Source organism: Pieris rapae, chromosome 11 (assembly GCF_905147795.1).
Source record: "Pieris rapae chromosome 11, ilPieRapa1.1, whole genome shotgun sequence".
Classification (NCBI taxonomy): domain Eukaryota; kingdom Metazoa; phylum Arthropoda; class Insecta; order Lepidoptera; family Pieridae; genus Pieris; species Pieris rapae.
The window spans coordinates 294178-309914 of record NC_059519.1 but is presented as its reverse complement, the minus strand read 5'-3'; the positions used below and the strand labels follow the sequence as shown (position 1 = coordinate 309914).

Genomic DNA, 15737 nt, shown 5'->3' with positions numbered 1-15737 from the left:
TTATACGTTTTATTTCATAGAGCTGTATCAAGTTTAGTGTTACTGTAGTTTACTGTAGTTTTGATTCTAAATAAATATTCTTATGGTTGGAACAGTAGTCTGTTGTATATTTTCTTCACTATAGTTCTGTTATTTTTTTATATAAATAATATTAATTACAGGTAAATTGATACATAATCAGCATTGGTACATGCCTTGGTAGCCTCTGTTTTGAATCGATTCAGTGATTAAGGAATGATGTCGGGGACGGTATTAGATATCACTCATGTCTTAATTAATACAGTCCGAGTCACTTGAATAGCCTCACCCCTAAATTTTGGAATTTCTGTATAAATATGAACGAATATTATTTTCATACTAGTATTAATTAGACTTCATGCGCAGTGCATTACGATACAAAACAAAACACGTACGAACCTGCACTGGAATACCGCGCCTCGCGTCGGTGCGACATTTCGTCCGCGTCACATGATTAGCCTCAGTGCTATTCGAACATTACTCGCGTGCGTTTGTTTTGGTTTTTTGGTAGCAATTCTTTATTTAAGCGTCGAATATTACGTATATATTTTTTTCGAAGCCTTATTCAAATGTTTAGCTATCATGGGTCGTGGTCGAAAAATAAAAAAAACCGAAAGAGAAAAAGTGAATTTTTATTTGGATCAAAAACTATCTCACCGTGAAATTGCAATAAAAATTGGTCGCAGTCCTAAGGTAGTTAATAATTATGTGAAAAATAAAGAAAACTATGGGAAAAACTATAAAGGTCGTACAAAATTGGCTACTTCGTCAAGTGAACGTCGGCTTATTTTACGTGCAGCATCTAATTCTTCCAAGACAGCGCGACAAATTGCGAATGAAGTAAACACCAGCGCATCACTGTCTACCGTGCGATGCATTATAAAGTCATCACCAAACCTTAAACGGCAGAAAATCAAGAGGAAACCTCATTTGCGCGATCAATATCAAAAAGCCCGTTGTTATTTGCTAAAATACATATGTCTTGGAAAAATCAAAGGCATAATGTTGTTTTTAGTGATGAAAAAAAATTCAATTTAGATAGTCCAGATGGTTATTCATATTATTTTCACGATCTAAGAAAAGAAGAGCGGGTGTTATCACGTCGTCATTTGGGAGGTCGCTCAGTAATGGTATGGATGGCGGTTTCTTATAAGGGGCCTATTCCAATTTCAATTTTCCGAGGCAATCAAATTCAGCATTGTATACTAATCTATTAGAAGAAAAGAAAAAAATATTTTTAAAATTTTAAAACACCGGAACTGGATTTTCCATTCCGATAATGCCTCTATACATGCGTCACAGGAAACAAAAGCTTGGTTTCAAAAAAGTAAAATTGAAGTTTTAGATTGGCCATCGAACTCTCCGGACTTGAATATTATGGAAAATATTTAGGGCTATCTATCTCGCCAGATAATTGCCGGTGGACGCCAGTTTAATAGCAGCGCAGATCTTGAACAAGAAATTTATAAAATTTTAATAATTTGGATCAAAATTACATTCATTCATTATATAGGTCTATTCCCGAACGTATTTTTGAAGTTATTAAAAGCAATGGAAAGTATACAAAGTATTAAAAACAAATTATAGCCTTATTTAATTGTGTTTTATTTCACTGATGCTATTCAAGTGACGCACCATTTTCACTACTTTAGTGTGCAGTTAGTACTATTTATTTATCTTATTTTTTTTTTTATGATTAAGCTATAGTACGACGCTAAGTAAGTTTACTTATGAAGTAAAACAGGCAACATTTAATATACCACAGAATTTATATTAATTTTGGGGGTGAGGCTATTCAAGTGACTCGGACTGTATCTACTTTGCGTATTTTGTACTTTAATAGAAATAGACAGATTTGTCAATAGATTTTACTTACTTCTTGACGTGGTTGTGGTTTGCTTCAGGGTGTGAGATGGTGGAAGGGGGTGGCGGAAGATCGTCCATCGGCACCTCTTCGTTGGGAGGCGAAGGAGGCGACTTGTCGAACTCCGCAATGGGTGCTAATTCTGGCATCGGCGACACCGAGTTGCTGTCCATCGCAGATAACTTTATTGGAGACACTTTGGCAACTTTTGGATACCTCTAACCTCCGCTTACCGGAGGGTTAAATCTAGATTAATAGCCTCTAGACTCAAGAGGGATTATCTAGATACGATGAATATCGTCAAAATTTCGTCGCGTAGCAGGCAACTAAGGAATTGAATTAGTTCGTTTTATCTTTCGAAACCTACATGGAGGCAGATAGGCATTTTTAAAAGTAAATAAAGTCAAGTAGTTAAAGTTAAAGTTAAACGAGGCCATTTTTCGATTCTAGGATATCAGGACATTTGAAAGCCCAGTAATCGACGGTGCCCATAAACACGGAAGGACAATGTCCTGCACCCTTCCAATCATTATTTATTTGACATACCACGAAGGGAAAGGTTTGGTGTGTTCATCAAATTATTAATGCATGACTATAAATACATTATCGCGTTAGATATTTGTTTATCATTGAGGGTGTTAACCAATCGAAAAGTGAAATGTATTTTTTTTTCATACGGTGATTAACAACGACTGTGAGATTATTTTTATTGCCAGAATATGCATAATAATAAGATAAAATAAACAGATGCAGTAATGTATCATCATCTTCCCCATTTCTCTTTGAGTGGTTTAGTTTTACTAAATCGTCTATCAAAATATATCCACCATAAAATAGCAATCCAGGAGAAGCATATATTACATTACCTAATGCAGGCACGTATCCCAGAGGAAACCGCAAACCCGAATTCGTGCCATTGGAGTCTGTAACAAATTACCGTGACCGGCGGAGTAGTTCTCTAATGAAGTAATGAACTATTACCGAGTGGAATTCAGAATTTATATTTTGCGAGAATACAATTCGTAGATTAACGTTATTGATTTTGAATTTTTAGTTAGTCCTCATTGTACTTTGTCACCGTTAATACAATATTATATAACTGAATATAAAATATATAATAATTAGATCGTACTAGTGTAACTATCAGAAAACTATTCTACTAAAATCGTGGTAATCAAACTCTGAACCTATTGTTACAACGGGAACTTAGCAGGGTAAATATAACCCTGCAACTGATTAACAGGCTAAGTTTGTTGTAGTTTAACAATTATAGTCGCTATTTTTCGTGCTTTATAGATTATATGGTATGACCGTGCATATACGTACAATGAGGAACAAATCTCGACATATATACGTACATTTTATTAATGCCTTAAATAAAACACGAATAAAAACCTAATTTCATCAATATTTTCTATGAATTTATAAGAGAATAGAAATATCAGAAGCGGTAAATGTTAACAGAGACAACCAAAGTGTGTTCCGCTCATTAAGTCCATCGCAAATTGCGGCTTTTATATTTGCTTGTAAACGCCTCTCTTACAGCTCGTAATTTCCGGTTTCCTATTTCATTAAAGTTTAAACTAATCAAATCGATAATGTCAAGTTAGATTAATAAGCGTTTATTGGAGAGTAAATTATTGTATTAATCTATGAGTACAACAGGTAAAACATACCGATAATACTAGCTAATTGACCAAAGGAATTATTTAACTTATAATGTTGCATAATGTACAGTTAATCATTTTATAATACATGAACAATTTTTAAGAAATATTATTGTTTTAATGTAATAAGTTAAAAATATATTTTTTTAGATATAATGTATCTACATTGTTAAGACGCCACAAAAATTTAATGAAATGTGAATGCTTGCACGATTTAATTCTTTTTTTTTTTCAACAATGTTTAAAACTAAATTAACCAAATTAATTAAAGCTGAAATATTCATCAGATGAGATAACTTCTGAAGAGACTTAAATTGCGCTCCTGAAAAATTTGGGAAATGGGACACTCAAATTACGGAGATATTAATATTGCGAATGACTTTGCGAGACTACGTTACTGCGTACAATGATGAATGCACATGAGACAAGATTATAGGTGTATTAAATAGTTTATTTTTGAGTTTATAACTTATATAGCTGGATTAATTTTATTGTTTTCTTATGCTTTTCGCAATCCAATCTGAAGGAAAAAATACAGTTCTTCGTTTGTTCAGCCAATAAATATCGTTTTAGATTAGTTAATAGACGTCTCTAGGTACGGTTGTGTAGCTTACCTTCATCGTAAGAGAATATAAGAGGAGATAATGTCGGTGTACTAAATGAAAACTAATAAAGGTATATTGCTCATAATAATTAAAATGATGTAACTGGATCTGTATTTCCTCAGTTTTTCTTATATAATATATAATAAATGCATAATTTTACATATTTATAGCTATCCGTTTAATTACAAACATTAAGCAATATTGATAATGGGTGTATGCATAATGCTTTTTTTTTTTATAGAACAGGGGGCAAACGGGCGTATTGTAATAAAACATTAATAAATTAAATAATTTGTTGGAAATAAAGCTAGATAGTACTAAAAATAAAGCATAGCTTATAATGATGATAATAACTTAACAATTTACCATCTGTGCGATGACCCCGTCTCTTGGAACACATATGGCTAAGAGATCAGATTCTTTACATTCGAAATGTTGAAGGAACAGGCATGCCACTGTTATAATACGACTAGACACAAAAAAAGATTAGTAAATGGATCAACAAAATATTCTATTATTTTGCTCATAATTTTTATCATACTTTTATTATTACTGAAAACTGATTTCGTTTAAGCAAAAGAAAAGTGTGATTTTGAGAAGTAAAAACCGATATTGCAATGAAATAAATTTCCATCGATGCTTTTCCATTATTTACTCGTCCTTTGGTCAAAAAAGGAAAACAATGATTCTATTTACAATTTGTCAGCCAGGTCACCAACATTCCAGCAACGATTAGAAGTACCTCCATAGCAAATAAGTTATAGGTCGCGTTTAGCCATCACGATTATATTCATCCTGTTCAAAAGCAGTTCCCGACAACACGTCAAGTGATTATGTGGCTTATGTTTGAGATATAAGAGCAATTATGCGCTAACAGCGGCGCGAGGAAGAGGACAATTTGATATGGCCTCAAATCATTCCAGTGCAATGGGGAAGGTTCTCCTACGCCAGCGGATCTGGCTCTGATTTCTTTTTGATTCTGGCAATGTCACGTGAAAAGGGCATTTGTAATAAATAATAAAAAAATACAAGACAATTTCAGGTGTGTTAAAATTTAAATATTATGATGGTTACGACCAAATTAAAGCAGTTGAATCGGCAGTCTTCATAGTCTGTTATTACATCTAGATTTGATAAATAAAATCAAAACTCAAACGTTATTTTGTCGCATTTACAATATCAGGTTGGTGGCTAACAGCTTTCTCTTCCATAATATACATAAGTATGGACGATAGTGAAGCGAGATATATAAACAAATACGTAAGAAATAAATTACATTATTAGATGTAACAAGAAATTTTCAATACATCATAAAAATGTCAATTAGTGTCCATTATAATTTTGGGGGCATTAAATTTTCCTTAATCATATTTCCTGTGGGAAATGCTGGGGAAAACGAACTAATGAATGACATCACGGAAATTACACCCACCCTTTTAAGTAATTAAGTTTAAATAAAAAACATTAATTAACAAGTCGTTAAACATTTGAAGGTGTGACTTTAGTTAAAATAATTAATTTACGTAAAATGTCCCTGTTTTTAGATGTTAATAGATGATGATTAATAACGAAATACTTTCGCTTACACTTATAAATTTTACAGAATTTACATGACAGTAAATGGTCACACTAATTATTTTCCCCGATTTCCTACTCCGGTTTTAACTCCTGAATTAATCTGTGTCACGAGCACGGTAATTTTTCGATATTTGCATTATTATATTACTAGCGGCAAGTCCCGGCTTCGCACGGGTGGACATTTATTTTTAAACATTTTATGTAGATATTGATATGTTCTTTAATATTGTGTGTAACATTAATAATTTTCGCAACGCATGCGATGATGATTTATAGGCATTTTTCTTTACACCTTGGGTAACATTATTGCAGTTTTAGTAGGGATCCTTATTTTTTGCAATTAATAGCCTATATTAATCAGTGATAATGAAGCATCTTTTAGATTAAAATTTTATACTTTTCCTAGTGAATCTAAGTTACTCAATTAACATTACAGGTTTTATATGTGTAATTATTTAAACAAATACTTTAAGTTCAAAAAACTATCTTCATAAAAAGATAAGATGTAAAATTCATAACTTAAGTAAAGGCTTGAAAAGGCAAGTTAAATATGAAGTGTCTTGAGACCTCTCATCACACTCTTAGCTCTCGTTCAAACGATCTGACCTACTTAACATGTAAGCGAAAATTCGCTCCCATCAAAGCATTTAGATTCAAATCTACTATGATTTAAAGCTATAAAAAAATAATTCAAGAATATGAATTATACTCCAGCTCAGTTGACTTTTTGATTCACAAAATAGAAGCTAAAAAATAAAATGTCAGATTTGGTCTTTACATAATATGCAGTTTGCATTAAACATACCTTAAAACTGGTAGATATTATTACCTCTCAATCTGCTGCCCATAGCACGTACACAGTGCCTAATATGTTTATAGATTATTTATAAACAATGAACTAAATAATATGCAGTTTAAATTTATTATGTTTTAGCTAGAAACTGAAAATTTACTTGGTCGATTGCAAGAATCTCTTCACTTTTTAGACGACGTTTTTTGAGTGACTTTCCTTTTTCTCATTTTTTTTATCTTTATACATTATATATTAGCTATTCATTTCCAAAATAAAAAATCCAGCACAGGTAACTAGTAGTAAAAAGTACATGTTGTTCAGTTAAATCAAGAATCAATAATTAAAAAAATAACATATTATATACACTACTTAAACTGAATGTTTTATTATGAACATTCAACTGGCAAATAAAGAAATCCATACTAATTTTCTGTCGTGGAGTTAATTAGCTTCGTGTAATCAAACTTTCAGGACACTACCAAAGAGTGTTAGGTAAATATTTATGAAAGGTCGCGAGTGTGTGTGGTCTCATAGCTAATGTTTATTTATGGTAGAAGGGTTTCTCTGAAAAATACTTCAATAAACTATTTTAAGACAGGCGTGATAAATCAAGAAGTTGTTTATTTACAATTTACGTAAATACGATACATTACGATTAGCGCGAAAAATTAGTATTGGACTGTTTTACCTGAGTCTTTTTTGGATATACTTTAAATTTCGTCAGTACTAGTAGTAGTTAAAATGATATAAGACCTTCATACAAAAGTATTTAAAAATATTAGGTTTTGGTAACTAACGCATTAGTTGTAACATAATGTAATTGTTTTATAAGCGTGTGGATATAGAAACAGGGTTCACACATCAGATAAGTTTATAGAACAATTTACAGAAACAGGTCATTGTTTACAAGTTTACCTAAGAGTATTTGTATTTTGTTTTGTTAATGCTGCACCCAATATCTGTCTTGAGAAACATTATCATTATTATACTGTCAAAACATTCAAAGGACTAGACGTAGTTATAATGTTAGCTTGTTTTATTTAAATAGCGTTAAACTCACTTAATCGAGGAATTCCTATTTATAACGCAATTTTAAGTGTTAAAATATCTTAATGAAAATAGAACATTCCAGGAATTGTCATCATGAGTCAGAATAAGACAAACGAATAAACATCGCGTTAAGATTGGACAAAAATTGCTAATTAAGACTGTTTAATTTAATTACATTGAATGCTTTTAATAAATTGAAATGGCTTTTATAAGTTTGCAAATGAATTTTTTAGTTCAACCGGCGGTTAATTTATTGCAACCCAGTTTCACACAAAGCGAGGAAACCCACAAAAGGACTATAATAAAGGGTGAATAGCTTATAATGAAGCTACCACTTACACCGGCCTTGTAATAAAGACCTGTTTACGCTAGATATTTTAACCTAGCATTTCATTTTTTATTTCTCCGCGTCGATGTTTAGCGTTTTTTACACGCAGCCATTCAAAAACATCATTGTAGCTGTTTTAAAATGCGCAAATGATTGGTATAAATTATTTAGACCAAAGCCAAAGTAAGAAATGTAATACAAACGTAGCCTCTGGATTTAGGTCCATATTTTATTTTAAATTATATTGAAAACTTGCAATTTGTGAGCATCAATTCCGCTATACATACTGGCTAACAATTTAAATCTCTTTGGCTTCTACTACGTCAAATGTGTAAATTTGAGCTAGAGGTTGTGAACGTATCAATAAACACCTAGATGTCTTGGTAATTTTCTTATCATGAGAGTGTCTAATTAAGATCATATAAAGTAAATAATTCTATGATAAAGTACGTAATCACATCATATGCAAATCAAGATAACATCGTTCTAATTTCGTATGATTCAGAGAAGTCAACATCATTAAGGAAATTTTACATGTTTCAGTTAAACATTTTGTAACAAAAAAATAACGAATGACACTAGAATGACGTATAAATCTTTAAAATTGGGGTATATGTATCTTCAAATACAAGATAACTTTTAAATGATATTTTTACATTGCATTTATTACTTAAGCAAAAATGTTAGAACGTTCTTCAATGACCTCGAACGACCCCGAGATATGGAACTTACAGCATACCAATGAATTATCAATTATAATCATTTCTTACTAGATACAGAGGATTGCACTGAATGTTCTAGACAAATATGTCTGCACTGATACAATATGATTAAATTCGAAAACGAAAAATATTGTGAATTCATGAATTGAGGGTTGTTTTTATTAATAAAACAAGTAGATATATGATATCGAATTTTCGTAGAACTATTTACGAAAAGATAACACCAAACCCGTGAGTACTACCGAAAATTTACTAAAACATAAACTCTTGTCGAAGCCCGTAACGGTGGTCAGAATATATGCAGATTACTTTGTAAGAGTAAAAGAAAGGTAATAAACGTTGGGTAATATACGTTCACTGATTGCAGATGTCCAGGATGCGCGTGCGCTGGGAAAGTGATACGCGCTGAGAATGTATTATTGTTTGTTATGTTACAATCTTGAAAAACAGTAGCACTTTCGTGACTTGTTGACACGAAACTGTTCCTGATGACTTTGATTAAAACCGACCGACTTTTATAATAAACTAAATGTTACGCTATACTTTTTGTTATGTTTGATTACATGAAGCATTTAATGGTTACGTATGAAATTGTGTTGTCTATTAGAACGTGGTGAAGTTTTAACATCGTAAATTATAGCTAATATATTTCATTTTATTTTATAATGTTCGGGTAATACATTTATCGTTATAGTTATCGGTGTTTTATTTTTAATTTGCTACTTTTGAATTTTATTTATATATAGGAAATACAGCAAAGCATAGTATTTTAAATCAGCAGAGCATTAGTGATAAACAGATCTGTATGCCATAGATTACGTTATAAAACGCGGTTTTATATTTGGAAATAAAGACGAGACCTAGCAAAAGACACTGTTCCAACTCTACATAGAAGATTCAAAGATATCTTCTAAGTACAATATGGTGTTCACCACCCTCTGTGGAATTGTAGCGTGTAGCCATTTCCTGTCCAAGAGGAAGCGTAGCAGTGAAAAATTGCTACGCTGTTGTTTGTATATTGGATTTTGAAGCAGAAACACTTCAAACTCATTCACAATGTTACGTGTTTTAAATTGATACTTAAGAGAATGTTGGTTACATATCGCTTCCTGGTCTTACGTACGCTAGTATAACTAATATGTATTCGAGTGTTTGTACGAACTAGGGCAATTTTATATAAACCTGTGTAAAATAGACACCGTATACTGCGAAATGTAATTAATGAAAAATTCAAAGATAGGTAATGATTAAGTTTTTCAGAATAAAGTAGAGCGCGGGATATCGACTCGTAGTTTTATACGTTTAAGTTAAGTAAGACCGGGAGGGATGCTGCGCGCTACAGCCACCGCTACGGGCGTAGTACGTCCGGACAAAGCGTCCCGCCCTTTCCGCTTCTGCCTCCGTGGTACAAGCAGTTCAACACCGGATCAATTAAACAGCAGATGTCGAGAGATAAAACGAGCACTGTTAATTGATTAATTGTGGTATATTTACTTTGAAATAACGGCTGCTATTTGGAGCGTATATCGTACGTGTGAAGCCGACAGCACGGTTCGCGGGATACTGGCAGCCTCCGACTTCCGCGCGAGGAAGCGCGGGGCTGCGCGGTACTTTCATTTAACGTTACGCCGCCCCGGGACATGGGAAAGCTCAGTCATTTCCACGCAAACCCCGTGGTGTAGTTAAGGTGAAAATTAAATTATTTTGCACAACGACTGCTACTACAGTACAAAGATGTTATTGGACGCTCAAACCAAACTGAAGTTTAAGGATTTTGAAGATTTAACCAAAATATAAAGATCCTAGCAGTATACCATGCAATAGTGTCGAAATTTAAGTATACAATTAAATAAGGCAAATAAATTTATGAGTAAATTTTTAAATATCATTTATAAACCAATAAAACACAAAGTTGTATTATATTTATTCTTTACCTACATAATATATTATTAATCATAATATATAATGATTTATAATTAAAATTAATAAACAGAAAATTAAAACGTTTGGTCCCTGTGTCAGCCTTTAAGACTGGCAGATGTGGCTAATTTCGACATTCTTTTTAAAGGAGGCTTCTGTTAGCCGCGAATATACACACAAACGTACAGGAGGTATAAACTGTAGGATCTGGCATTGTTCCAAGCCAAGTATGATGATACTTACAAACTACAGCGGTTAAGCCCGCTGTAACTAAAACAACGCGAATACTCTAAAAAAATATAATGCATATTGTATTATGTTTATGTACATATATAAAAACTTTAGGAGCTTAATAAGCTGCTGCGCGTATTTTGAGGATTTGGAAAAATCGTCCAAGCTATTGTAAAGAGTTCAAAGAGGGTGCACTTATTACACTTTCCGAGGATTTTACAGGTTTCAATGAGATTTCCTCGTGATCGCAAGATCAAGCGCTTTCAGATGCTCATTTTAAGGTTTGTTCCTAAGTGCACTGACCATTTTCGTGTATTTTATTTTAACCCTTTCAAGCATATATCCTTTATGAAATAAGGATCCCAAATGCTGTAGGCAGTGTGAGTTTAAGAGTGTTCTTGCTGTAAGGCATTTGAATTATTTTCTTACAAAATAGGGCATAAAATTAGCCTTTTTTTTAAATATTCATGATGTGATGTTCCCATTTCAAATAAACTGATAGTAAGACAAGTCTTTTTGGGTGCATCCTGGCAGTAACTGCTGACTGCTGTCGACCAAATTTTCTTGCCTATGTGCATTTATTTTTATTATTATCTATTACATTTAACGATAGTAGCCACTGCTTGGTGCAATCAAAAATATTATCTTAGCCACCTGAAATACTTGAGATTGGGAGATTGGATTTCCAAAACATTAGGTGTTGTTCTTCATAATACGTTATAAAAAGTAAAGGGCCAACTTGTCAAGGCAAGGAAAGCGGATATCCAATGGGTACTTGAAACATCTTTGCTAGCTTTGTTAGTTTAGTGTCTTATTAAAATCATTTAATACACTGATAGACTTAAGATATGGAATTTATATTAGTTGTTGGTGTGTTACCTGAACTGATGTGTGTAACATTTCAACTTTTAAAAAAATATTTTAAGTACATAATTGGTGCTGTGAGTTGTGACAACTCACGCTTATTTTAGTCACACATCTGAGGAATGATATTATACTTGATCATGTACTCCATTGATTCAATAATTTAAATTGGAGTTTACAGATTTTTAAAGCTGCATGGCCATGGAAATTTGGAAGATATCGTCATTACGTTAATAATGAATTATATATATATTCTATATCAAACCTCGTCCCACGGGGAGAAAGAAATATAAGATTAATGTAGATTTCGAGACAGATTCAAAGTTAGCTAGTTCTAATAATTAAAATGAGCTAACTTTGCATCCGTCTCTGTTAAGCAATAGAAACTTAAAATGAAAAAGATCCAAAAAAATATTCCTAAAATATTTTATTTCTCATAATATACAATATTATTAACCCTTAGCTTTAGTTTTATTTGAGTTTTTCTTAATTCCCTCTTTTCCTCCTTTTTTGCTATTCAGCTTTCCTATCTGTTTTTGTTTTTTATTACTTTTTTTCAGTTTTACTGCGGCTGCAATCTCAAGTTTTTCTGTTATTTTATTTTCATTCTTGTTAATTTGATTTTGTGTGTTTGTTTTATTTTTGTTTTTATTTTTCTTCTTGTTCTTTTTTTTCGGTGACCCGCCACTGCTTTCATTAGATTGTGTATTTGGCTTGTTTATGTTGTCATTGGATTTATCAACCACAACTGGTTTCGTCTGTACTTTATTACTTATTTCTATTTTTGCCTTTCCTTTCGTTTCGAGGTCCTCTTGTGTATTCTGTTTTGTTGTAGTTTCTGTGGGTTTGTCTTTTTTGCTATTCAGCTGTCCTACCTGTTTTTGTTTTTTATTGTTAGTTTTCAGTTTTTTTGCAGCTGCAATCTCAAGATTATCTGTTATTTTATTTTCATTCTTGTTAATTTGATTCTGTACATTTGTGTTATTTTTCTTATTTTTCTTCTTGTTCTTCTTTTTTTTTGGTGACCCAGCACTGCTTTCATTAGCTTGTGTGTTTTCATTGTCTTTATCAACAATAACTGGTTTCAACTCCACTTTTTCTTTATTACTTTTGTCTATTTTCGCCTCTCTTTTTGTTTTTAGGTCTTGTTGTGTATTCTGTTTTGTTATTTGTTTTGTCGTGTCTTCTGTGGGTTTTTCTTCTTGTTTAATCTGGTTACCTTGACCTTCGCTTTTTTGTACCTTTTTATTTTTCTTTTTATTCTTCTGTTTTTTCTTTTTCTGGTTATTTTTTGGCTCTGCTTTTCCATTTGTAGTAGGCTGTGGGCTGAAATCAAAGTGTGCTATGTCAATAAGACTAGACAGAAGAAAATATGTTATGTGCATGTGATTGACAAATTTTAAGTGTGAAATATATTTTTGACAGTGTTACAAACAATGATACTGTTATATTTACCTGTCATCTGTTTTCTGCTTCTTCTCTTTAGGTTGAGCTATATTCGGTTTTGCAGTTCTCTTTACACCAGTCTGAAGTTTTATCTTTTGATCTTCTGGTATATCACCATTCTGTTCTGGTTCTTTAGTTTCAGAATTTTCATTTTCCAGGGCAGCTTCTTCCTCATCATCTTCATCTTTGAAAGGCTCAGGCTGTAAATTTAGTGAGTGTTTAAAAATTAAGTTAATACTATTATTTTTTCAGGATAAACTAACAAAGTAAATATTTTTTTAAGGAAGTACTTACTATAACATTTGAGAATTTTTTAAGTTTTGCAACAAAGAATCCATCCATATTATGAGTGTGTGGGTAGAACCTTCTCGTTAACTTCAATGAAGGATGGAACCTATGATGTCTATATTTCTGAAATCCTTCAGTTCCAAAATCTAAACCTGTGGGTACCAACTTTACATTACGTCTCTTAAGAGCATAATTGACTACCCACTCATTTTCTTCAGGCAAAATTGAACAGGTGGAGTACACAATGTATCCTCCAGTACTTGATTTAGCATTGCAGCAGTCAATTGCAGCTAATAATAACTGCCTTTGTAAATTGAAACATCTCTGTATGTCCTTTTGATCTTTAGTTGTTTTTACACTTGGATCCTTAGCAATAACTCCTGTTCCCGTACATGGAGCATCTAGTAGTACTCTGTCGAAGCCCTTTATGACTTCCGGAAATTGACGCCCATCATAGTTACAGATAATTGCGTTGACTACTCCCAATCTGTGGAAATTTCCAACTATTGCTTTTGTTCTTTCTTTATTAGCATCATTGGCAAAGAGGGAACCAGTATTTTTCATAATTGCTGCAATATGAGAGGCTTTACCACCAGGTGCAGCACACATGTCTAAAATTCTTTCATTTTCCTGAGGGGCTAATGCCATAACAGGCAAGAAACTAGATGCACCTTGCAATATATAGTGTCCTGCTAAATATTCAGGCGTTGCACCTACCGGGACAGTCGAACTGTACACTACCAATCCAACTTTACTCCATTTACCAACAGGATCTAAATTAACACCTCTGTTTATCAAAGCCTGGGCCAGATCTCTTCTCCTAGTTTTAAGGCTGTTAGTTCTAATTGTAATTGGCCTAGACACTTCACTGGCTTCTAAGAATTCAATTAATTCCTGTACAGGAAATATTTGCATGAGGACCTCCATTAGAAACTCATTGTAACTGTAGTACAAACAGAGGTCCTTAAGAAGTAACTCTGTATATTCACAGCGGGATCTGCCCTCTTCCTTGAGGCGATTAAAATCATTTAAAACTGATACTATATCTTTTACCCTTTGGTGTACATCTTGTAAAGATGTAGGATTTTGTAGCTCCTCTTCACTTGGGAATGCAAAAACATCTTGTTTGGCAATATTTAATTGCATTTCTTCATCTGCTAATTTCTTGTCTAACCTTTGTTTCTGTTTTAGTTTAACATTGGCTTTTTCAATAGGAAGCATGTCTTCATCTTCATCATCTTTACTATTGTCGCTATCCTCAGATGAATCTGAATTGTAAGATTTATTTGAACCTCCAGTTTCTTCATTATCTACAGTTTCATCTTGCTCATCGTCAGTATCATTAAACAGGTCATCGAGTGTACCAACCTATAAAAACACAAAAAGTTTGAATGAACTAAGAAATGAAAAAAGATTGAAAAATTGAACAAAGATTTTGCAATAATTGTAATACCCATTACATAGTCATGTTCATTATACCAACTGATTATAAGATAAACTCACCTTATAATTTTCTTTACTAGATTTCTTAGTGTCTTTTATTTCTTGTTCTGAATCATCATCATCATTACTTGAAGCATCATTCTCATCTTCACCCAAACCCTCATCATCACTCTCATCGCTATCTGGCTCTATTTCCTTTATTTTAGCTAACCCTTTCTTCTTTGGCTTTAACCATTCCTTATTGTCGTCAGTGAAACCTGAAATGTACATCATTTGGAATATTGTCTAAATAGGACAGATAATGCAAAAATTTAAAAATAATTTTGTAGATAAAAATTACCTTTAGGGGTCTCATTGTCTAAGGCTTCTTCTGCCTCTTTCTCTGGCTTTTTTTTAGCTTCTTTCAATGCTTTTCGTTTTTCTGCTAGTTCCTTTTTCTTCTTTAACCTTCTAGCCGCCCTTTGTTTCTGTCTGTGACTTAACTTTTTGTCTTCTTTATCATCAGCAACTGACAGAGAAGAAAAATTATTTACACTGCCTTATCATACGGTTATTGAGTGACAACTATTAATTATTGTTGAGTTATAATTTACTTTTTGTTATTTAACCTAAATTATAAACTAAAAGGACAAGATGCACACTTACGCAGTTCCTTCTTGAATACTGGGTCAGGTTGTTTTTTCGCCTTTCTACCAGGACCTTTCTTAACTTTTTTGGTTTCATCGAACTTTGCTTTTCTACCCATTATAGCATTGATTGATTAAGATTTAATATAAGTATTTCTAGTAACAAAACACGTGTGTAAGTGCCGGTCGCACCATGCCGTTTCCACAAGGCGTACTGTCAAAATATCAAATGTCAATTTGAATTTTGACTTATTTTATTTTGAATTGTGTAATGACAAATGTTGTGTGATAGAC

At 32.6% G+C, this 15737-nt stretch overlaps 2 protein-coding genes across 4 annotated transcripts in view; both read right to left on the bottom strand.

Annotated features, from left to right (window-relative positions):
- The window catches only part of LOC110991572 (plasma membrane ascorbate-dependent reductase CYBRD1), a 36398-nt gene extending 26208 nt beyond the window's left edge, over positions 1–10190 (bottom strand). For all 3 annotated transcript variants that reach the window (XM_045630023.1, XM_022256957.2, XM_022256955.2), the window contains exons 1-2: positions 10120–10190; positions 1895–2208 (exon numbers count right to left, since the gene is read on the bottom strand). In XM_045630023.1, coding sequence (XP_045485979.1) covers positions 1895–2055 — 161 coding nt within the window. In that variant the 5' untranslated portion in view covers positions 2056–2208; positions 10120–10190. The remainder of the gene's footprint in view (positions 1–1894; positions 2209–10119) is intronic.
- A 1859-nt stretch (positions 10191–12049) lies between these two features.
- LOC110991558 (25S rRNA (cytosine-C(5))-methyltransferase nop2) lies at positions 12050–15673 on the bottom strand. Its single transcript, XM_022256937.2, has 6 exons — positions 15463–15673; positions 15158–15325; positions 14878–15074; positions 13381–14742; positions 13096–13286; positions 12050–12966 (listed from the first exon to the last, which is right to left on the bottom strand). The coding sequence occupies exons 1-6, from the start codon at positions 15560–15562 to the stop codon at positions 12093–12095; spliced, it is 2892 nt and encodes a 963-aa protein (XP_022112629.2). The 5' UTR covers positions 15563–15673; the 3' UTR covers positions 12050–12092.
- Between the last annotated feature and the right edge of the window lie 64 nt (positions 15674–15737).